The sequence below is a fragment of the Budorcas taxicolor genome, chromosome 15, assembly GCF_023091745.1.
Source record: "Budorcas taxicolor isolate Tak-1 chromosome 15, Takin1.1, whole genome shotgun sequence".
Classification (NCBI taxonomy): Eukaryota; Metazoa; Chordata; class Mammalia; order Artiodactyla; family Bovidae; genus Budorcas; species Budorcas taxicolor.
The window spans coordinates 462,367-486,683 of NC_068924.1; the positions used below are offsets into that span (position 1 = coordinate 462,367).

The 24,317-nt window shown below is 35.8% G+C and overlaps 1 protein-coding gene across 1 annotated transcript; it reads left to right on the top strand.

The window, feature by feature from the left end:
- The first annotated feature begins 17,493 nt into the window (after nucleotides 1-17,493).
- Nucleotides 17,494-18,426, top strand: LOC128060541 (olfactory receptor 4C16). The gene has a single exon (XM_052652944.1). It carries the CDS (start codon nucleotides 17,494-17,496, stop codon nucleotides 18,424-18,426), a length of 933 nt encoding a protein of 310 aa, XP_052508904.1.
- Nucleotides 18,427-24,317: the final 5,891 nt, after the last annotated feature.

Here is a 24,317-nt window from a genome sequence, read left to right on the forward strand (position 1 = left end):
CACACAGCATGGTATATGTGAGATTTAGTCAGTAAGTCATGTCTGACAACTTGCGACCCCATGGAATGTAGCCTGCCAGGTTCCTCTGTCCATAGGATTTCTCAGGCTCCTTTTCCAGGGTATCGTCCCAACCCAGGGATGGAACCTGGGTCTCTTGCATTGCAGCCAAATTCTTTACCAACTGATATACCAGGGAAGCCCCACCCATAGTATAGATTATGTACTGTAATAGACCCAGTAAATTCATTTTAATAATTGGTTACACATTTATATATTAATCTGAACTGATGGCAAATATATATACTCAACCAAACACCAATGCAGAATGAATTGAGTACTAAAGAAAAAGAAAAAAAAAAAAAAAAAAGGCTTCTCTGGTGGTTCAGATGGTAAAGAATCTGCCTGCAACGAGGGAGACCTGAGTTTGATTCCTGGGTTGGGAAGATCCCCTGGAGGAGGGGATTGCAACACACTCCAGTATTCTTGCCTGGAGAACCCCCATAAACAGAGGAACCTGGCAAGCTGCAGTCCATGGGGTCACAAAGAGTCAGACACGACTGAGTGACTAAGCATGCAGGCAAAAAGAAACAAAACCTTGCTATGGCAAGTGGGAAAATATATGATAAATTATTCTCCAGTGGAATAAATTGTTCGCACTGCTATTTTGCTGTTCATGTCAGTAATCTGAAAATGTAACCATTTTTTTTTTTACCCTTGTCACATTTTTTAACATCAGTGTGTGATGCGGTTTATAGTATCTTTACATACAGATTTATTTTTAAATTTTAGTTAAAAATCTCAGTGATTTTAATTAAGAAAGAATCAGGCTTAAATATATTGCAGTTGGTTCTACAATTTAATGTTAAATATTGTAAGGGATGAATTTCCAGTGATCTTCAACTTTATTGGAAAAAAATTATATCCTTTTAAGAACTGATATAAAATTTTAAGTAGGTCTTTTGTGAGGCTTAAAGCAGACATGAAAGAAAGACAGCACAAGAATATCTCTCAAAATCGCAAGTCAACTTATGTGTCTACACCAACATGACAGGATGAGAGGGACTAAAAAATGAAGGGTATTTTCTATTTTAAAGTTAGTAGGAGAAGAAATTACTTGAGATGAATTTCCCTTAGAAATGGCTGGTTTCTTAGTATGGAAACATAGGATTGGCTGGTCTTTCCAATAAATTATCTTAACATGGCAAGCATTCTTTTTTTCCCTGTGCACTGTGGAATTTCTTTTAAATTATCTATAGTGTAAATAAAAACAGTCTCTGAATAATCAGAAGACTCTTCGGAGAAAATGCACAAGTAGTTGAATGAAATAAAATACTTATTTAAGTAGTAATGCAGCTTTCAACTTCTAGATGAAAGAATTCCAACATTTATGAATAACTTGAAAAGTCTTTCTTCAGACTGTGAACAAGCGTCCACAAGGTAAGACTAACTAGTGTGAATCAGGCTTCACAGTTGTATAACTTTGTTTATTAGTTAAGGAATTAAATTGTTCTGAAAGAAGACAGATTCAAATTCCAGTTTTATCACTTAAAAATTTGTGAACTTACTGAAATTAATGAGATGTTCTGAATCTTAGTTTCTTCAATTGGAAAATGAGGATTGCCAGTCTTGTGAATGTTAAAAGTGATACATTAAACTGTGAGTATATGACTGGAATCCACTGTGGAAGTTTCGAGCAATGCAGGGATATAACGGACCAAGAATTAAAGACAACCATTAGACTGCTTTAGGATAACAAGTTGTCAGAAGCCAGAATTTTAATGGACATACTTGGAATAGGCTGCCACAGTGACCAGGAAGAAAATGGGGTAGGGACGATCAAATCTATGATACATTTTGAAAGCAGAGACAAAAAGATTTGCTAAAGGTATGGATAAGTCATAGGAGACCAATAAATGAGTAAATAACACGGTGAGCTTTCTTGTCTGAGCAGTGACATTGAACAAATGCAGTACCATTTAATGAGATGGGGAACATGATTATACTGTGGAACATTTTAATTTATGTATCTAAATTGATGCCCAACTGCAGATGTCCAAAGTTGGAGATGCTGCTGCTGCTGCTTCTAAATCACTTCAGTCGTGTCTGACTCTGTGCAATCCCATAGACAGCAGTCCACCAGGCTCCCCGGTCCCTGGGATTCTCCAGGTAAGAGTACTGGAGTGGGTTGCCATTTCCTTCTCTAATGCATGAACATGAAAATTGAAAGTAAAGTCGCTCAGTTGTGTCTGACTTCTAGCAACCCCATGGACTGCAGCCTACCAGAGTCCTCCAGGCATGGGATTTTCCAGGCAAGAGTACTGGAGTGGATTGTCATTGTCTTCTCTGAAAATTGGAGATATTGCATACAAAAATTTGAAAATTATTATAGAGGTGAGAACAATATTGGAGTGCATCAGTATTTATTGGTCAGGAAATGGGAACATCCAACTAAAGATTTTCAGAAAGAAGTCTCAGTGAGTTCTGAGATAACCCAGGTCAGTGATCTTCTAAATTCATAGTTTGATCTTTGCACATTGAATATGTAATTTAGTTTAAGTGGGTCTCAGGTATTACTGGCTTTCCTGTTGGCTCAGATGATAAAGAATCCTGTTAGTGCAGGAATTCTGTGTTTGTTTGTTTTTTTTCTTGGGTTGGGAAGATGCTCTGGACCAGGAAATGACAACCCACTCCAGTATTCTTTCCTGGGAAATTCATTGAACAGAGAAGCTTTGAGGCCTATAGTTCATAAGGTTGCAAAGAGTTGGACTTGACTGAGCAGCTAACACACACACACACACACACACACACACACACACACACACCTATTACACCCTTTGTGACTTTATAGATGATGTATCTTTTCATGGAATTCCTTTGCCATCTTTTCTTGTTCTATCAATTTTACTTTAAAACTCAACTAAAGTGTTGCTTATTTTTGGAAGACTTCTCTGATTCTATCAACTTGCCTATCTGAAATTATGTGACAAATTATGAAACAAACTTTACCTGCATTTGAAATAAGCTTTAAATGACTTATTCTAAAAATTTTATTCATCATATTTTGATATCAGTTCAGATATCATCTTCAAAGACAAAGCTTAAACTTTTAGATATGCCACACTTGAAGGCCATGATTTAAATAGGAAAATGTTTACATATTACATTTCTGCCCAGACTGGACTTTTCCCTTTTGTTGATATAACCCAAGTTGTTTCTTCAGATTTTCTCTCGGAGGACAGGGTTTGATAACACCTGTTCTACACAGTGATTATTCTGGTGGTATCCCTGGAAATAAAGAGTCTACCACAAAATAATGACTAAGGTCCCAATTAATTTAATTAGACAAAAATCACCCTTGGAGATGCACCCATTGAATGACTCAATCATACATGATGTAGCTAAATGTAGACAAAGTGTTTATGGTCCTTTGTGCTTACCTCATAGAGTGTTTGTAACAACAATCACATGACAGTTTCCTCCTGGATTGAAATAAAAATGTAATAAAGTTTGTATGTGAAATTATTCTTGCATCTTTGGGATAAAGGCCACTTGGTCATGGTGTATGATCTTTTTAATGTGTTGTTGGATTCTGATTGCTAGAATTTTGTTGAGGATTTTTGCATCTATGTTCATCAGTGATATTGGCCTGTAGTTTTCTTTTTTGTGTGGCATCTTTGTCAGGTTTTGGTATTAGGGTGATGATGGCCTCATAGAATGAGTTTGGAAGTTTACCTTCCTTTGCAATTTTCTGGAAAAATTTGAGTAGAATAGGTTTTAGCTCTTCCCTAAATTTTTGGTAGAATTCAGCTGTGAAGCCGTCTGGACCTGGGCTTTTCTTTGCTGGAAGATTTCTGATTACAGTTTCAATTTATGTGCTTGTGATGGGTTTGTTAAGATTTTCTATTGCTTCCTGGTTGAGTTTTGGAAAGTTGTACTTTTCTAAGAATTTGTCCATTTCTTCCAAATTGTAAAATTTATTGGCATATAATTGCTGACAGTAGTCTCATGATCCTTTGTTTTTCTCTGTTGTCTGTTCTGATCTCTCCAATTTCATTTTAAATTTAATGATTTGATTTTTCTCCCTTTGTTTCTTGATGAGTCTGGCTAATGGTTTGTCAATTTTATTTATCCTTTCAAAGAACCAGCTTTTGGCCAACTGGGCATTATCCCAGGGATGAAAGGACTCTTCAGTATCTGCAAATCAATCAATGTAATAAACCACATCAACAAATTGAAAAATAAAAGCCATATAATTGTCTCAATAGATGCAGAGAAAGCCTTTGACAAAATTCAATTCCATTTATGATAAAAACTCTTCAAAAGCAAGAATAGAAGGAAGATACCTCAACATAATAAAAGCTATATATGACAAACCGACAGCAAACATTATCCTCAATGGTGAAAAATTGAAAGAATTTCCCCTAAAGTCAGCAACAAGGCAAGGGTACCCACTTTCACACCTACTATTCAACATAGTTTTGAAAGTTTTGGTAAAAGCAATCAGAGAAGAAAAAGAAATAAAAGGAATCCAAATTGGAAAAGAAGAAGTAAAACTCTCACTGTTTGCAGATGATATGAACCTCTACATAAAAAATCCTAAAGACTCCATCAGAAAATTACTAGAGCTAATCAATGAATATAGCAAAGTTGCAGAATATAAAATCAACACACAGAAATACCTTGCATTCGTATACATTAATAATGAGAAAATAGGAAGAGAAATTAAGGAAATAATTCCATTCACCATTGCAACAAAAAGAATGAAATACTTAGGAATATATCTACCTAAAGAAACTAAAGACCTATATATAGAAAACTATAAAACACCGGTTAAAGAAATCAAAGAAGACACTAATAGATGGAGAAATATACCATGTTCATGGATCGGAAGAATCAATATTGTAAAAGTGAGTATACTACCCAAAGTAATCTATAGATTCAATGCAGCCCCTATCAAGCTAACAGTGGTATTTTTCACAGAGCTAGAACAAATATTTTCACAATTTATATGGAAATACAAAAAACCTTGAATAGCCAAAGCAATTTTGAGAAAGAAGAATGGAACTAGAGGAATCAACCTGCCTGACTTCAGGCTCTACTACGAGGCCACAGTCATCAAGACCATATGGTACTGACACAAAGACAGAAATATAGATCAATGGAACAAAATAGAAAGCTCAGAGGTAAATCCACACACACCTATGGACACCTTATCTTCGACAAAGGAGGCAAGAATATACAATGCAGAAAAGACAATCTCTTTAACAAGTGGTGCTGGGAAAATTGGTCAACCACTTGTAAAAGAATGAAACTAGAACACTTTCTAGCACCATACACAAAAATAAACTCAAAATAAATTAAAGATCTAAATGTAAGACCAGAAAATATAAAACTCCTAGAGGAGATCATAGGCAAAACACTCTCTGACATACATCACAGCAGGATCCTCTATTACCCACTTCCCAGAATATTGGAAATAAAAGAAAAATAAACAAATGGGACCTAATTAAAATTAAAAGCTTCTGCACAACAAAGGAAACTATAAACAAGGTGAAAAGACAGCCTTCAGAATGGGAGAAAATAATAGCAATGAAGCAACTGACAAAAAAAAAAAACTAACCCCCCCCCCCCAAAAAAGCAACACCTGCAGTTAAATTCCAAAAAAATAAATGACCCAATCAAAAAATGGGCCAAATACCATCGGAGCTGAGACACTGCAAGCACAAGGCAGTGTTTCTCGTTTGCAGCATCGCTCCCTCTCTGCAGCGTGACTGAACAAGTGAACCTAAAAAAAAAAAAAAAAAAAAAAGGTCCACCGCTGTCCCCCAGTGACAGGGCGGAAATCAGACACTGAAGAGATCAGCAAACAGAAGAAATTAAACAGAGGAAACCGCCTTGGAAGTGACCCCACACTGCCCACAACACCAGAGAAATGGCCAGATATATCTTTACTATTTTTACGATCATTATTTTTGTTGTTGTTGTTGTTGATATTGTTGTGTGATTGTTTTTTTGTTTTATTTTTCCTCTTCTTTATTTTTTTAACCTTTTTAAATTTTTAAGTCCTCTATTTCTCCTTTAATTTTTATTTTTATAACCTCCTATTACTTAAAAAAAAGACCCTATTTTTAAAGCAAACGCCATATATACTCTTTTTGTGGTTGTTGTTGTTATTTTCTAATAATTCTTGTGGCTTAGGTTTTTTTTCTTTCTTTCTTCTCCTTCTTCTTCTTTTCTTTAATACTGTATTTTTTAAGATCCAACCTCTACTCTAGATTTTTAATCTTTGCTTTTTGGTAGTTATTGTCAATTTTGTACATTTAAAAACCCAAACTTCAGTACCCAATTTTACCAGAGAGTGAGATTACTGGCTTGACCACTCTCTTCTCCTTTGGACTCTCCTTTTTCTCCACCAGGTGGCCTCTGTCTCTTCCCTCCCCTTTCTCTTCTCTATGCAACTCTATGAATCTCTGTGTGTTTCAGACAGTGGAGAACACTTAGGGAACTGGTTGCTGGCTGCATCTGTCTCTCTCCTTTTCATTTCCCTCTTTTATCCTCCTGGCCACCTCTATCTACTTCCTCCCTCTCTTTTTCCCTGTATAACTCCGTGACACCTCTGAGCGGTCTAGACTGAGGAGTACACATAAGGAAGTGACTACTGACTAGCTTGCTCTCTCCTCTTTTGATCCCACCTCATCTCATTCCACTCACTTCTAACTACTCCCTCCCTCTTCTCTTCTCCATATAACTCAAAGAACCTCTCTGGGTGTCCTTGAATGTGGAGAAACTTTTCATCTTTAACCTAGATGTTTTATCATCAGTGCTGTATGGAGAAGTCTTGAGGCTATTGTAAAAATAAAACTGAAAACCAGAAGCAGGAGGCTTAAGTCCAAACCCTGAGAATATCAGAGAACTCCTGAATCCAGGGAACATTAATTGATAGGAGCTCACAAACGCCTCCATACCTACACTGAAACCAAAAACCATCCAAGGGCCAACAAGTTCCAGAGCAAGACATACCACACAAATTATCCAGCAACACAGGAACACACCCCTGAGCTTCAATATACAGGCAGCTCAAAGTTACTGCAAAAGCACTGACGTCTCATAACCCATTACTGGTCACTTCATTCCACTCCAGAGAGAAGAAATCCAGCTCTACCCACCAGAATTCCTACACAAGCCTCCCTAACCAAGAAACCTTGACAAGCCACTGACACAACCCAACCCACAGTGAGGAAACGCCATAATAAAGAGAACTCCACAAATTCCCAGAATATAGAAAGGCCACACCAAACACAGCAATATAACCAAGATGAAGAGACAGAGGAATACCCAGCAGGTAACAGAACAGGAGAAATGCCCACCAAACCCAATAAAAGAAAAAGAGATAGGGAAACTTCCTGAGAAAGAATTCTGAAGATTGATAGTGAAAATAATCCAAAATCTTGAAATAAAACTGGAATCACAGATAAATAGCCTGGAGACAAGAATTGAGAAGATGCAAGAAAGGTTTAACAAGGACTTAGAAGAAATAAAAAAGAGTCAATATATAATGAATAATGCAACAAATGAGATCAGAAACACTCTCGAGGCAACAAATAGTAGAATAACGGAGGCAGAAGATGGGATTAGTGAAATAAAAGATAGAATGGTAGAGTTAAATGAATCAGAGAGGAAAAAAGAAAAACGAATTTAAAAAAATGAGGACAATCTCAGAGACCTCCAGGACAATATGAAACGCTCCAACATTCGAATTATAGGAGTCCCAGAAGAAGAAGACAAAAAGAAAGACCATGAGAAAATACTTCAGGAGGTAATAGTTGAAAACGTCCCTAAAATGGGGAAGGAAATAATCACCCAAGTCCAAGAAATCCAGAGAGTTCCAAACAGGATAAACCCAAGGCGAAACACCCCAAGACACATATTAATCAAATTCACAAAGATCAAACACAAAGAACAAATATTAAAAGCAGCAAGGGAAAAACAACAAATAACACAAGAGGATTCCCATAAGGATAACTGCAGATTTTTTAATAGAAACTCTTCAGACCAGGAGGAAATAGCAAAACATGCTTAAAGTGATGAAAGAAAATAACCTACAGCCCAGATTACTGTACCCAGCAAGGATCTCATTCAAATATGAAGGAGAAATCAAAATCTTTACAGACAAGCAAAACCTGAGAGAATTCAGCACCACCAAATTAGCTCTCCAACAAATGCTAAAGGATATTCTCTAGACAGGAAACACAAAAAGGGCATATAAACCCGAACCCAAAACAGTGAAGTAAACGGCAACAGGATCATACTTATTAATAATTACCTTAAATGTAAATGGGTAGAATGCCCCAACCAAAAGGCAAAGACTGGCTGAATGGATACAAAAACAAATTCCTATATATGCTGCCTACAAGAGACCCACCTCAAAACAAGGGACACATACAGACTGAAAGTGAAGGGCTGGAAAAAGATATTCCATGCAAATAGAGACCAAAAGAAAGCAGGAGTAGCAATACTCATATCCGATAGAATAGACTTTCAAACAAAGGCTGTGAAAAGAGACAAAGAAGGCCACTACATAATGATCAAAGGATCAATCCAAGAAGAAGATATAACAACTATAAATACATATGCACCCAACATAGGAGCACTGCAATATGTAAGAAAAATGCTAAGAAGTATGAAAGGGGAAATTAACAATAACACAATAATAGTGGGAGACTTTAGTACCCCACTCATACCTATGGACAGATCAACTAAACGGAAAATTAACAAAGAAACACAAACTTTAAATGATACAATAGACCAGTTAGACCTAATTGATATCTATAGGACATTTCACCCCAAAACAATGAATTTCACCTTTTTCTCAAGTGCTCATGGAACCTTCTCCAGGATAGATCACATCCTGGGCCATAAATCTAGCCTTGATAAATTCAGAAAAAAATCGAAATCATTCCAAACATCTTTTCTGACCATAATGCATTAAGATTAGATCTCAATTACAGGAGAAAAACTATTAACAATTCCAACATATGGAGGCTGAACAACACGCTTCTGAATAACCAACAAATCACAGAAGAAATCAAAAAAGAAATCAAAATATGCATAGAAACAAATGAAAACACAGCAACCCAAAGCCTGTGGGACAATATAAAAGCAGTGCTAAGAGGAAAGTTCATAGCAATACAGGCATAGCTCAAGAAACAAGAAAAAAGTCAAATAAATAACCTAACTCTACACCTAAAGCAACTAGAAAAGGAAGAATTGGAGAACCCCAGAGTTAGTAGAAGGAAAGAAATCTTAAAAATTAGGGCAGAAATAAATGCAAAAGAAACAAAAGAGACCATAGCAAAAATCAACAAAGCCAAAAGCTGTTTCTTTTAAAGGATAAATAAAATTGACAAACCAATAGCCACACTCATCAAGAAACAAAGAGAGAAAAATCAAATCAATAAAATTAGAAATGAAAATGGAGAGATCACAACAGACAACACAGAAATATAAAGGATCAGAAGAGACTACGACCAGCAATTATATGCCAAAAAAAATGGAAAACTTGGAAGAAACGGACAAAGTCTTAGAAAAGTACAACTTTCCAAAACTGAACCAGGAAGAAATAGAAAATCTTAACAGACCCATCACAAGCATGGAAATTGAAACTGTAAGCAGAAATTTTCCAGCAAATGAAAGCCCGGGTCCAGATGGCTTCACAGCTGAATTCTACCAAAAATTTCGAGAAGAGCTAACATCTATCCTACTCAATCTCTTCCAGAAAATTGCAGAGGAAGGTAAACTTCCAAACTCATTCTATGAGGCCACCATCACCCTAATACCAAAACCAGACAAAGATGCCACAAGGAAACAAAACAACACAGATGAACATAGATGCAAAAATCCTTAACAAAATTCTAAAAATCAGAATCCAACAGCACATTAAAAAGATCATAGACCATGACCAACTGGGCTTTATCCCAGGGATGCAAGGATTCTTCAATATCCACAAATCAATCAATGTAATTCACCACATTAACAAATTGAAAAATAAAAGCCATATGATTATCTCAATAGATGCAGAGAAAGCCTTTGACAAAATTCAACATCCATTTACGATAAAAACTCTCCAGAAAGCAGGAATAGAAGGAACATACCTCAACATAATAAAAGCTATATATGACAAACCCACAGAATACATTATCCTCAATGGTGAAAAATTGAAAGCATTTCTCCTAAAATCAGGAACATGACAAGGATGCCCAGTTTCACCGTTACTGCTCAACATAGTTCTGGAAGTTTTGGCCACAGCAATCAGAGCAGAAAAAGAAATAAAAGGAATCCAAATTGGAAAAGAAGAAGTAAAACTCTCACTATTTGCAGATGACATGATCCTCTACAAAGAAAGCCCTAAAGATTCCACCAGAAAATTACTAGAACTAATCAATGAACATAGTAAAGTTGCAGGACATAAAATCAACACACAGAAATCCCTTGCATTCTTATACACTAATAATGAGAAAGCAGAAAAAGCAATTAAGGAAACAATTCCATTCACCATTGCAATGAAAAGAATAAAATATTTGGGAATATATCTACCTAAAGAAACTAAATACCTACATATAGAAAACAATAAAACACTGGTGAAAGAAATCAAAGAGGACACTAATGGAGAAATATACCATGTTGATGGATCAGAAGAATCAATATAGTGAAAATGACTGTACTACCCAGAGCAATCTACAGATTCAATGTAATCCCTATCAAGTAACCAGCGGTATTTTTCACAGAGCTAGAACAAATAATTTCACAATTTTATGGAAATTAAAAAAAAAAAAACCTTGAATAGCCAAAGCAATCTTGAGAAAGAAGAGTGGAACTGGAGGAATCAACCTGCCTGACTTCAGGCTCTACTACAAAGCCACAGTCATCAAGACTGTATGGTACTAGCACAAAGACAGAAATATAGATCAATGGAACAAAATAGAAAGCCCAGAGATAAATCCACACACATATGGACACCTTATCTTCGAAAATGGAGACAAGAATATACAATGGAGTAAACACAATCTCTTTAACAAGTGGTGCTGGGAAAACTAGTCAACCACTTGTAAAAGAATGAAACTAGAACACTTTCTAAAACCATTCACAAAAATAAATTCAAAATGGATTAAAGATCTAAATGTAAGACCAGAAACTCTAAAACTTCTAGAGGAGAACATAGGCAAAATACTCTCTGACATAAATCACAGCAGGATCCTCTATGATCCACCTCCCAGTATACTGGAAACAAAAGCAAAAATAAACAAATGGGATCTAATTAAAATTAAAAGCTTCAGCACAACAAAGGAAACTATAAGTAAGGTGAAAAGCCTGCCTTCTGAATGGGAGAAAATAATAGCAAGTGAAGCAACTGACAAACAACTAATCTCAAAAATATGCAAGCAACTTATGCAGCTCAATTCCAGAAAAATAAAGGACCCAATCAAAAAATGGGCCAAAGAACTAAATAGACATTTCTCCAAAGAAGACATACGGATGCCTAACAAACACATGAAAAGATGCTCAGTATCACTCACTATCAGAGAAATGCAAATCAAGACCACGATGAGGTACCATTTCACACCAGTCAGAATGGCTGCAATCCAAAAATCCATAAGCAATAAATTCTGGAGAGGGTGTGGAGAAAAGGGAATCCTCGTACACTGTTGGTTGGAATACAAACTAGTACAGCCACTATGGAGAACTGTGTGGAGATTCCTTAAAAAACTACAAATAGAACTGCCTTATGACCCAGCAATGCCACTGCTGGGCATACACACTGAAGAAACCAGAATCGAAAGAGACACGTGTACCCCAATGTTCATCGCAGCACTGTTTATAATTGCCAGGATATGGAAGCAACCTAGATGTCCATCAGCAGATGAATGGATAAGGAAACTGTGGTACATACACACTATGGAGTATTACTCAGCCATTAAAAAGAATACATCTGAATCAGTTCTAATGAAGTGGATGAAACTGGAGCCTATTATACAGAGTGAAATAAGCCAGAAAGAAAAACACCAATATAGTATACTAACACATATATATGGAATTTAGAAAGATGGTAATGATAACCCTATCTGTGAGACAGCAAAAGACACAGATGTATAGAACAGACTTTTGGACTCTGAGGGAGAGGGAGAGGGTGGGATGATTTGGGAGAATGGCATTGAAACATGTATACTATCATGTAAGAAACGAATCACTATTCTAGGTTTGATACAGGATACAGGATGCTTGGTGCTGGTGCACTGGGATGACCAAGAGAGATGATATGGGGAGCGTGGTGGGAGGGGGGTTCAGGGTTGGGAACTCATGTATACCTGTGGTGGATTCATGTCAATGTATGGCAAAACCAATACAGTATTGTAAAGTAAAAAAATAAAATTTAAATTAAAAAAAATAAAGCAAAAAAAATAAACTAAAAGGGCTTCTTCTATTGGTTGGTTTTGCTTCCTTTCTGTTGACTTTATTTTTAATCAGACTGTCTCCATTATGATAAAATTATGCGGGAGTTCCCAGTCTACATATTTGGCAATTCTTTAAGGAAAAAAAGATACTGACTTTTCTCAATAGTGATAAAAATTATTTTAATAAGATATTTTCCTTAATAAGAGTCTCTATTAGTTAGCAAAACAAATGGAAATGAATTAGAAAAAAGAGAGAGAGAGAGAGAGAGAGAGAGAGGTTCCTACTCAATTCTCACATACATTTTCATCCTGAGACCACTTGCTACAAACCTGTGTTTTCCAGGTGAAGGAAGGATCTAGGCACAAAATGCAACCTAGATTGTATTTAAACATAGTTTACAAGAGATAGAGAATAAGAACAAAGGGGCACCCTAGAGCACTGGGTGGAGCAGAGTAGCTTCTTGGTGATCCACTTTTTTTTCTTTCTTTTTTTTTTTTTACCAAATCAATGTGTTTTTTCTTCTTCTTTCCTTCTTTTTCTTCCTCCTCCTCCTCTCCTCTGTCAACCTCTCTGCCGTCTGTTTGAATTTTCCTCTTTTTCCCTGGTATCTTTGGTCAGCCTAAGGCACCTAATGCCTTCAAACTCTTTTCCATACTTGGTTCCTGACTACAAGGAGGGGCAATTTACTCTTCTACTGGCTAAGAGGACAAACCAAAACTTAAACTTATTACAACATTGGGGATGTTTCTGATGAGCAAAGAAAGGGAAACATTAGGGAATACTACTCTCTGTGACGCTAATATCTAACATCATTATGTCTTAATATATTCCCTTTAGAAGGTACTGTTTTTTTTCAGCATTCCATGAGAAGGCTGTTTTCAGAAAGGGATGGAAAGCCTTGATGCTAATTTAGAGGGTTCTAACAGGTAAGTGACAGACTACTCACATGATTGTAATGATAGAAGCATCATGCAGAATAATTTAGCAAATTTAAAAATATATTTCCACATGTCTTTTTCCCCTTAAGAAGTAAGTAGAAACTAATACAGATAGTGACTGTGGCATAAGCTTCTTGGAAAATGCCAACTTCTCCACATCCAAGAGACAGCTTTAAATAGAAAGCTGTATATCACAGATGAAAAGTATTACTCTTTGCATGTTTCTAAAATGATATTTTAAGAATATAACTTGCAGTTGACATGCATCTGGAATTTATTTTGATACAGTGGATAACTACACCTAACGGAAGGTTCAGAAGAAACATAACAAAGTGGAGGTTAAGAACTGCATAATGAAGGTGAAGGGTAATATGCCATATATGTGGGAGGGGATTTCCATCTTTCTCTGTTTTAGGCTTTTGAGGGATAAAGAACCTTTGGTAGATCTGTTCACCTTCCCACAAGAAAAGTACTTTTCATAGAAATTAAATGAATGTGGAGATTTTCCTAAAGATAAAAGTGAAACATAAACATATCAGGGAGGATGGTATAGTTTAAGAGAGTCTTTAAAAGCCAAAGTTTTCACTGCGGCTTCCATCATAAAACATATTTGTCAAGTAGAAGGGCTTCCCTGGTGGCTCAGACTGTAAAGAATTTGCCTGCAATGTGGGATACCTGGGTTCAATCCCTGGTTTGAGAAGATCCCCTGGAGGAAGACATAGAAACTTATTCCAATATTCTTGTCTGGAGAATCATTGTGGATAAAGCAGGCTGACAGGCTACAGTCCATGGGGTCACAAAGAGTCAGACATGACTGAACGATTAAGCACACACACAGAACCCTGTCAAGTAGAAGGATCAACATGACACCTTGTGTTTCACTCTCTTTTTTCATCACCTTTTCTGTGTGATTTTCTTTCAACTCATCTGTTTTAGCTCCCAGATCAACATACCCTCTATTACTGTTTTGAGAAATTTAACCATTCTATAATTGGCTAAACTTGTTTGAAAATTTAAAGTAAGTGCAATAGTTCGTAGAAGGTAATGCTCTTTTATCAGAGCAGTTTTGTCAATAGATTATTACAACTCATTTTTGTGTCAGATACCTTTGAGAATCCAGCTTCTGGGAAAAGTCAACATATGGTCATACAGAGAGACATATAGAAAAATACCCATCTATGTTAGAAGGATGGGAAGAATATCAAGGCTGTCCTTGTATTCTTGAAGGGCCAAGGATTCATGTAAAAAAGTGTAGAAAAATTGCAATGATCATCTTAGGCATGCCAAAGTCCTAAAACCTTACATGGCCAAGTGGTGCTGTTCTGAGTACAACATGTTCTACTCCAGGTTGTGGGGCTGATTAAATTATTTAAAATTTATCTCTTTTTTTTTTCAAACATACAAATTGGGAGCACATTTACCTGTTCACCACACCATACATACTATACAGATGGCCACAGTAAATTGATAATGTGAATATCTCTTTAATCAGAATAGTACTAAAACAATCAGATGAATATTCCAAGAAGTAACTAAGAAGATTCAGCTTAAAAATACTTATTAAGCATATACATTGTACAAGTCATTGGGCTTGAATCTGGGGAGAACAAAATCCTGAAGACTTCAAAAATTCTCCTTCTATGAAAGAAGCTAAAGGAAGTTCAAACAGTTTTGATTTTAAGCATAGTATATGATAGCATAAGAAAAGCTGTAAAAGAAGCTTTAAAGAACTGGAGAATTTCCTTCAAAGCAATCACTGATGGCTTTCACAAGAGATTATTTTTTTAATTAGATTTTTTTTTAATTTAAAGATGATTGTTTTACAGAATTCTGTGTTTTATGTCAAACCTCAGCCCAGATCAGCCATAGGTACTCTTAGCAGTGGGATCCTGAGTTTCAAGACAGAGTAACTAGAAATAAAATTACAGGTAAGAAAGGAAGATTACTGAATATACTGTTGATTGAATATTTGACAAAAATTCACAATTATTTGCAAGTTAATAATTAATCATGTGTATTTATGGGCTTGCCTGGTGGCCCAGATGGTAAATAATCTCCCTGAAAGGCAGGGGACCTGGGTTTGATCATTAGGTTGGAAAGATCCTCCAGAGAAGGGTATGGCAACTCACTCCAGTATCCTTGACTGGAAAATTCCATGGACAGAGGCATCAGTCCGTGGACTTGCAAAGAGTCAGACATGACTGAATGACTAACACACACACATGTACTTGTAATGTTAAAAAGCACATGTATTTAGGGTTCTTAATTTATCTTACAAGTATATATCCTAATGTATAAATAAGGTTGTTGTAGAAATGGACAATTTAAAGAGATTGATAACAAAACAAAAGTCATATACTCAAAAGAGTAGCCACAATCACAGACAATATTTTTAAGTACAGCTACTTCATAATTGATCACTCACTCAAACGCATATGGAAAGGATGTGTTTATTGCACTGACTAAAATACCAAGACTTAGTTCCCTGACCATTTAAGATCTTTGCCAACAATTACATGGTCTAAAGAGATTATTTTCTAAAAATAAGAAATATTAAATAACTTTGACACATTCCCAGCAGGAGTTTTTGATTTGCAGGAAGATAATACATCATTCAATTACTTTGAGGGGAAGAAAATTTATTGAGGGGGAGAAAAATAACAAATAAGGATCATGATCTATTTGGTTTATCAGTTTGTGCTTTGGTGGCTCACAGATTTCAAGATGATGCACTGAAGATATGGGTGGGACTGAGGATGGATACAGTGGGGTAAGTTTTCCAAATTATACTTAAATTTGTCACATTCAGCTTATATTTTTACTTGCAAATGGTGTTCTTTTCAACATCATATTGACAACAAAAACCTAGAGGAAAGATTTTGTTCTAAAAATACTAACTCTTCATTGAAGGAAATGACGTTTCAAAGTTGAATAATGATTGATTTTGCAAAGACAGAAAACAATTTGAATATAGGCATTTACTGACTATCCACTGTTCCTCTTGACTAAAATTATATGTTCCCCTCTCTTCTGAATAATTTTTCTATTAGTGATGTGGAGATTCCGGGTGCCCAGATAAAACAAATCCTACTGGGGTCACAACCATGGTTAGGCCTGAAAAGAGCTATCTGCTGACACCTCTTTAAAGGCCTCGGTTCTAAAATGCTTAAGCAAAGTATCTGAAGTTTAAGCATATAAACTATTGAGTGAATACCCCTAATAATTTAGATGTAAACTCTGGAACTTTGCATTTTTTGAAGGGTGTTTTTAGAAATGGGAAAAAAGAAAACTGGAAATGGAAATATTTGCGATATTATCAACCACTGAAGAATGTTTACTTCTATCCATTGAAGTTCACTTCTCTCCATTAGTGTATGTCAAGTAGTAAATATCATAAAGTTGTTTCAAAGTAAGAACATTATATTTAAAGATTATAAGTGCTTTATCTTCCTCTTTTTAAGCCATCATATATGGAATGGAATGCACAATGGGGTGGATCATATTATAGACTAATAAAAATAAATACTATATAAGCAAATATAACAAACAGTGATATATATATATATATATATATATATATATATATATATCCACATATATATATATATGTAATTGTATATGGAGACATTTTTAGGGGATGAGACTGGGCTGTTATTTTTACATTTATATTATGAACTTCCAAAGGCAGTAATATATATCCAAAATGCCAACTGATGCACTATCCAAACATGCTCCCTCCCCCCTGATTATATGAACATGAAAAGTAATTAAGTTAATATAATGGAGCTGTATTTCTTAATATTCATTAGGCAAAGTTAATGAGAATCATGTAAAATACACAAATGGTTATATTTGAAGAGTGCTATAAAAAAAGTTTACTTTTCACAGTCTTACAAGGGACTCATAATGACCCTATGAAGTTTTCATTACAAATTAAGTGTTGGGGTGCCTTGTTAAGAAGCCACAACTAAAATGTCCATGATGAAGGATATTTATCTCACTTAAAATATTCCAAAAGATCACACATCACACCATGAATTAATTCTTTTCTATATTTTGCAGATAAAGCATTTAACACTCACCCCTTCTCTGCATTGATAAGATCATGCAGCTGAATAATAATGTGACTGAGTTTATTCTGCTTGGGTTGACACAAGATCCTGTTAGGAAGAAAATAGTGTTTACCACTTTCTTGATTTTCTATTTGGGGACCTTGTTGGGGAACTTTCTGATTATTACCACGATCAAGACCAGCAAGGCACTTGGGAGTCCAATGTATTTCTTCCTTTTCCATTTATCTTTGTCTGATACCTGCTTCTCTACATGCATAGCCCCTAGGATGATTGCAGATTCCCTTTTGAAGAATGCTACTATCTCTTTCAGTGAGTGCATAATCCAAGTTTTTTCATTCCATTTCTTTGGCTGCCTGGAGATCTTCATCCTTGTCCTCATGGCTGTTGACCGCTATGTGGCCATCTGTAAGCCCCTGCACTACACGACCATCATGAGTTATCAAGTCTGTGGTGTGTTGGTGGCTGTGGCCTGGGTGGGATCCTGTGTGCATTCTTTAGCTCAGATTTTTCTTGCCCTGAGTTTACCTTTCTGTGGTCCCAATGTGATTGATCATTATCTATGTGACTTGCAGCCTTTGTTACAACTTGCCTGTACAGACACCTATGTGACCAACCTACTCTTGGTGTCCAACAGCGGGGCCATCTGTACAGTGAGTTTTGTTATGCTGATGTTCTCCTATGCTATCATCTTGCATTCTCTGAGAAACCACAGTGCTGAGGGGAGGAAAAAAGCCCTCTCCACCTGCATCTCCCACATCACTGTGGTCATCTTGTTCTTTGGTCCTTGCATATTTATATACACTCGCCCTGCAACCACCTTCTCCATGGATAAGATGATAGCTGTGTTTTACACACTTGGAACACCTTTGATCAACCCTCTGATTTATACACTGAGGAATGCAGAAGTGAAAAATGCCATGAGGATGTTATGGAGCAAGAAGTTGGTCTCAGATGGCCAAAGATGAATGGAAGTTTCAAAGTTTTCTTCCTATTTTGGATTGATCTAAAAGAAGCTCATAGACAGTAATATCCTCTTATTGTGGAGTTAATATAATCCTAACTCAGAGCGTGAAGATTACTTCCTTTAGTAAAATGGGCAACGTGCCCACACAGGCTAATTAGTATTGAGTCAAATATTTGTAGAACCAACAGCATCAGGTACACACAGTCATGTAAGGTCATGGTCTTAGTTATTCACTGCTGTCTCTGCCTCTCTTGTCTGTCTAATATCGCTGTGGTTTTGATCTACTGTTTTCCTCCCTTGCATTGATTTCTGAATTTCTCTGTTTAACATTACACTATATGCTTTTATCTATAGCCTGATATATTTTTGCCTCAAAGAGTTTATTTCTGAGATACTGTGATCAAATGTCTGATCATAGACCTTCAACTTGGTTGTCCTTACTGACTTCAGCATAAATCACCAGGTTCAAATAATAATAGCATATACATATTATAAAGACAAAATATATAATCTAGGAAACCTCTCTTCTATTTCTTGGGTTATAGTTCAATTTTTTTTGGTATATTTGCCTAATTATTCTAGAAAAGTGACAGAACATTATGAGAAAATTCACCCTTTTGTAGTATTTTTCCCCTAGGTAGGTTCTGACTGTTGGGGCTGACCTCATATTAACATTCTTTCTATTAAAAAAAATTGCTATTAAAATTATTCCTTCTATTTTGAGGGATCTATTAAGTTTTCTCTTGAATCATACCAATTATAATAGTATGTTTAAATATTACTTTATTATGATTATAGCATAGAAGCTGTAAATTAAGGAAGATGTATTTAAGTGACCTTTAAAGAAATGTGTACATGTAGTCAGTGGTAGGGAATTCATAAATAAGAGTTAATTGACCAAAAAACATTATAACCCAGAGGAGGGTATTTAGGCTTTGAAACAGTTATACCACATATATGAATTGTTTTAGTGAGTTTTAAGACAATGTAGAAAGTATGGCAGGATACAGGATGCTTGGGGCTGGTGCACTGGGATGACCCAGAGGGATGGTATGGGGAGGGAGGTGGGAGGGCGATTCAGGATGGGGAACACGTGTACACTCATGGCGGATTCATGTCGATGTATGGCAAAACCAATACAATATTGTAAAGTAAAAAATAAAATAAAGAAAGACTGAGATATTTGGATGAAAATCAAATGTATCCAGTGGAGATGGATGCCATCTTTCACCATTCATTATCACTGAAGTCTCTAATTACATAGTCATTAAGAAATTTTCTGATTTGTCTGATTTCTTATTTGTATTTTTATCCATATAGAAAATTCAATAAGAGTATTTTTGTTTATTTGGAACTTCTATTTCTATTATAAATTAATAATTTTATTATGAGTACTAAATTTGTCTTACTTTCATTGTACCCAGAAGTTTATATTATTTATTTATCTTGAGAAAAAGATCAGTGTAGAAATGGAAACTTGTGAATTCTGCAATGAACTCTAGCACCTTTCTATATACAACTTTTTTTTTTTTTTAGATTCTGAGAATTTCAAGGCTAATCCTTCACAGTTTTTATTAATCACATCTGCTACAGTAAATAAGTCATCTGTGCTATGACATTCTATTCCCTTTGGATTTCTTGATATGTCATTATATAAAACAAAACTAATAAACATATATTTAAAAACTAGAAATTTATGTTAAACGTGCTGAGCTACCCTTAAAAATATATTCCCTTTCCTTATAAATTCCCATTAAAATAAAAAAATCATAAAATTATGTGTCAAAGCACATGGCAGAAAGAACCAGACAGGAAATACCAGTTGGTAAAAGATTTTCACGTGTTTTTTGAAACATAGATTTAAGTGGTAGGTAACTAAGTAACTTAGCAGAGTAGAAGTTACAACCATCTGAGAAAAGAGATATGTAAAACCATCAGGTTCCACAAAAAGTAGGCATGAAACATACATTGAATTACATAAAGATTATTTCCCCAGGTTACTTTCTGCTAGTCAGGTGACACTTGGTCTATTCCATCCCACCAAAGATTGGAGGTTTATTATTTTTTAAAAAATGAACAAAAGTGGTCGTGATGTCACTGTGGATGGCAGTGTTAAAATGCACAACAGAATGTACAGAGAGATTAAGTGAAAATCTACATAGGGAAATTTGAAACCCTTTCTTCTCAGGGCTCCCAGGATGTCAACAGTCAGTATACATCAAGAACTCACCATTTCCAGGACTAGGCACAAAGCCCAAGTAACAGAATGGAACTGTTTGTTTTGTTTAGAGTTTTTTGGTGAGAGAAGAAAATATAAGATCTGTATTATATACTCTAATTACCTTAAAATATTTATACCTCCAAATATGTACTCATTATCTATAACATGTGTATATTCCAAATGATTTGTTGTTGTTGTTGTTAACTTCCTCTGCCTTAAACATAAATAGTTTCTGTTTCAGGTAAGATGGCAAGACTGGTGAATGGGAAGATAGAGTGATAGAGACCTGTGTTAAGATGAAAGGAAGAGGGGGTGGTCACACATTGGGCCTAGCAACATCTCTATTTTCCTCAATAATTTAGCTCTGATCCTACATCTATAACACTCATGCTCTGTAGCTGACTAGACCATTTTCTTACAACTTTCTAAGGTTAGTGATCATCTAATAATATCTAAGTATTGACCTAAAACTATATAAAGGTCCTCATCTTATTTTTCCTGCCAAGGAAACAAACATAGTATTTTTGCCTATCATTTCTGCTATTCAAAACAGATTTTCCAGTGAATGTTCATTTCCCACGTGCTGTTTAACACAAAAGAATGCTAAGCAGAGTTTAGTTGTTTTATATCTTGCATATTAAAATTGCATTTGTCACTTTAGAGAAAATGAATCTGGCACTGGGGTTCAATCAGGCTCACTTATTTATAGAAAATAAAGAATGTATCTTTTTGTTGTTTTTGTAAAATCAAGTTAATAATAAAGATCCTTGTGCCTTAGGATAAACTAGAAAATTATTAACAGTTCAGGGTTCTGGGAGTCCAGACTCCTGCCATAACTGTCATTCTCTTGTCTGTGATTCTTTTTTTTTTTAATCTATTAATTTACATTTTAAAAAAATTATCTATTGCCTTCACGTTGTCTGTTCACTCAAAATGTCACATCAAGTGAGCTTCTCTATCCCATTGTTTCAGTCATGTTCCTTAGTCCTCTTCCATAATGCTCTCTGTCTCCCTTTCCTATAGATTCAGTCTCATTTAGTCTGGAGGAAGGGAAATATGGAATCCAGTAATCCCCAGTGTCAGGGAATCAGGGAATCATACTCTGGTGTGTAGGTTAGTTTCTTTATTCATTTTTTATTTTGCATGAGCTGGAAGAATGTGTGAAAGCATTCAAGTCAACAGTGATAAAAAAAAAAGAGAGGAAAGGAAATACATATTTTTAAAAAAAATTACTATGTAACCTTCTAACCTCAGTTAATAAACAGAACCATTCTGGCATTCAAGAGTTCTAGTAGTCTCTGATTCACTCTTTCTATTCCATCAAATCTATCATTAATTTGCCATTCTGACAATGTCTTATCAAATAATGTTTTAACTTATTGACAAATATGACTGATTTTCTCATATTGTTAAATCATTAACTCACAGTTTTGTATTTATATTTTATTACCATCTAACTGTGTCTTTTACAAATATATGTTGCTTATTTAATGTCCATGCTGACCTTATCATATTTTTGTTGTTGTTCAGTCATTAAGTTGTGTGCAACTCTTTGTGACCCCATGGACTGAAGCACACCTGGCTTCCCTGCCCTTCACTATCTCCCCAAATTTGCCCATACTCATGTTCAGTGAGTCAATGATGCCATCCAACCATCTCATCTGCTGTCATCCCCTTTCTGTCCTGCCCTCAATCTTTCCCAGCATCAGGGTCTTTTCTAACGAGTTGGCTTTTTGCATTAGTTGGCCAAAGTATTTAAGCTGCAGCATCAGTCCTTCCAATGAATATTCAGGGTTGATTTCCTTTAGGATGGACTTGATCTCCTTGCAGTCCAATCAGCACATCACATTGATACAATTGGGTTGTGTGTGTGAGTGTGTGTGTGTGTGTGTGTGTGTGTGTGTGTAGATTATATAGGATTTTCTTTTAATTTTTTTTCTAAAAGACTTCAACTGTTTTAAAGAAAACTGCAATGAGAATCCTAACACCTTTAGCTTAGTATTCTTTGCTACAGTTCAGGTATATTGATAACAAATCTAGATGCTAAATTTAATCTAAATTTAGCTAATAAATGAAACTCAACTTCTAGATAATGAATCTAGCAACAGAGTCGTTATTTTGATTATTTTATGTGTCTATTACTGTGTAACAGGTTACCATGAAGTAATATCCTAAAATAGCACCCATTTACTATCTCACAGTGTTTCTTGTCAGGAGTTTGAGTAAGTTTCTGTCAACAGTTCAGTTCAGTCGCTCAGTCGTGTTCAACCCTTTGTGAACCCATGAATTACAGCACGCCAGGCCTACCTGTCTATCACCAACTCCCTGAGTTCACCCAAACTCATTTCCATCAAGTCAGTGATGCCATCTCATCCTCTGGCATCCCCTTCTCCTCCTGCCCCCAATCCCTCCCAGCATCAGAGTATTTTCCAATGAGTCAACTCTTTGCATTTGTTGGCCAAAGTTTCTGTCATCAGTGAGGTCAAAATCCAAGATATATCGAGCTGGGCTTTAATCTGCAGGTTCCAGGGAAGAATTGCTTTCTGGTTCATTCAGACAGTTGCCAAAATTCAGTTCCTGTAATTCTAGGATTGAGGCCCTGATTTCCTCTCTGGCTTTCAGCTAGGGGTCATTCTCAGCAGGTTGAAGTCCCTGAATGTAACCCTCCGTCTTCAAACACACCAATCATGCACGTAATTCTTCCTGATTATACTCTAAATTTCTATAATCCCTCTTCTCTTATCAGCCAGGGAAAATTCTCTGTTTTTAAAGAACTTATGGGATTAAATTAGAGTTCAAATATGGCTCAAAGTTAACTGATTAATAACCATAATTAAATTTTTGAAATCCCTTATAACATGTAATTTAACCTAGATGTGATATATTACCATATTTAAAGTCCCAAGGGTTCGGGCAGGAAATCTTGAAGGTCATTCTGGCATTATGCTTACTGCAGAGATAAAGGAGTCTTTTTAAAAATGATAGTTTTAGCAAGAGAATCAGAGAATGTAGCATTCCATATTTCAAAAAGATAGCTCTATTATTTCCATTAAGTATGCCATCTTTCTATTCTCTATCAAAATTTTATCCATGAGAAAAGATTCCTTTCGACATGGGAAAGAGCCTTGGAAGATATACGTGACATTTTCATATCAATTTAAATGAACATTTAGGTGGTGCTTCCCTTGGCGGCTTAGATGGTAAAGAATTTGCCTTCAATGAAGGGGACCTGGGTTCAATACCTGGGTCAGGAAGATCCCATGGAGAAGGTAATGGTTACCCACTCTAGGATTCTTGCCTGGAGAATTCTGTGAACAGAGGAACCTGGTAGGCTACAGCCCATGAGGTTGCAAAGAGTTGGACATGACTGAGCAACTGACAATTTCACTTCACTTTCACTGTTACATTTCAGTGGTAAAGAACTTGTCTGCCAATTCAGGAGACTTAAAAGACGCAGGTTCGATCCCTGGATTGGGAGCATCCCCTGGGGGAGGACATGGCAACCCACCCCAGTATTCTTGCCTGGAGAATCCCATGCACAGAGGAGCCTGGCAAGCTACAGTCCGTAGCATCGCAAAGGGTCAGACACAATAGTAATAATACTATCACTAATAATAGAGAATACATATTAATTATGTATATTGAAATATATATTCTCACTGTGTTTTTAA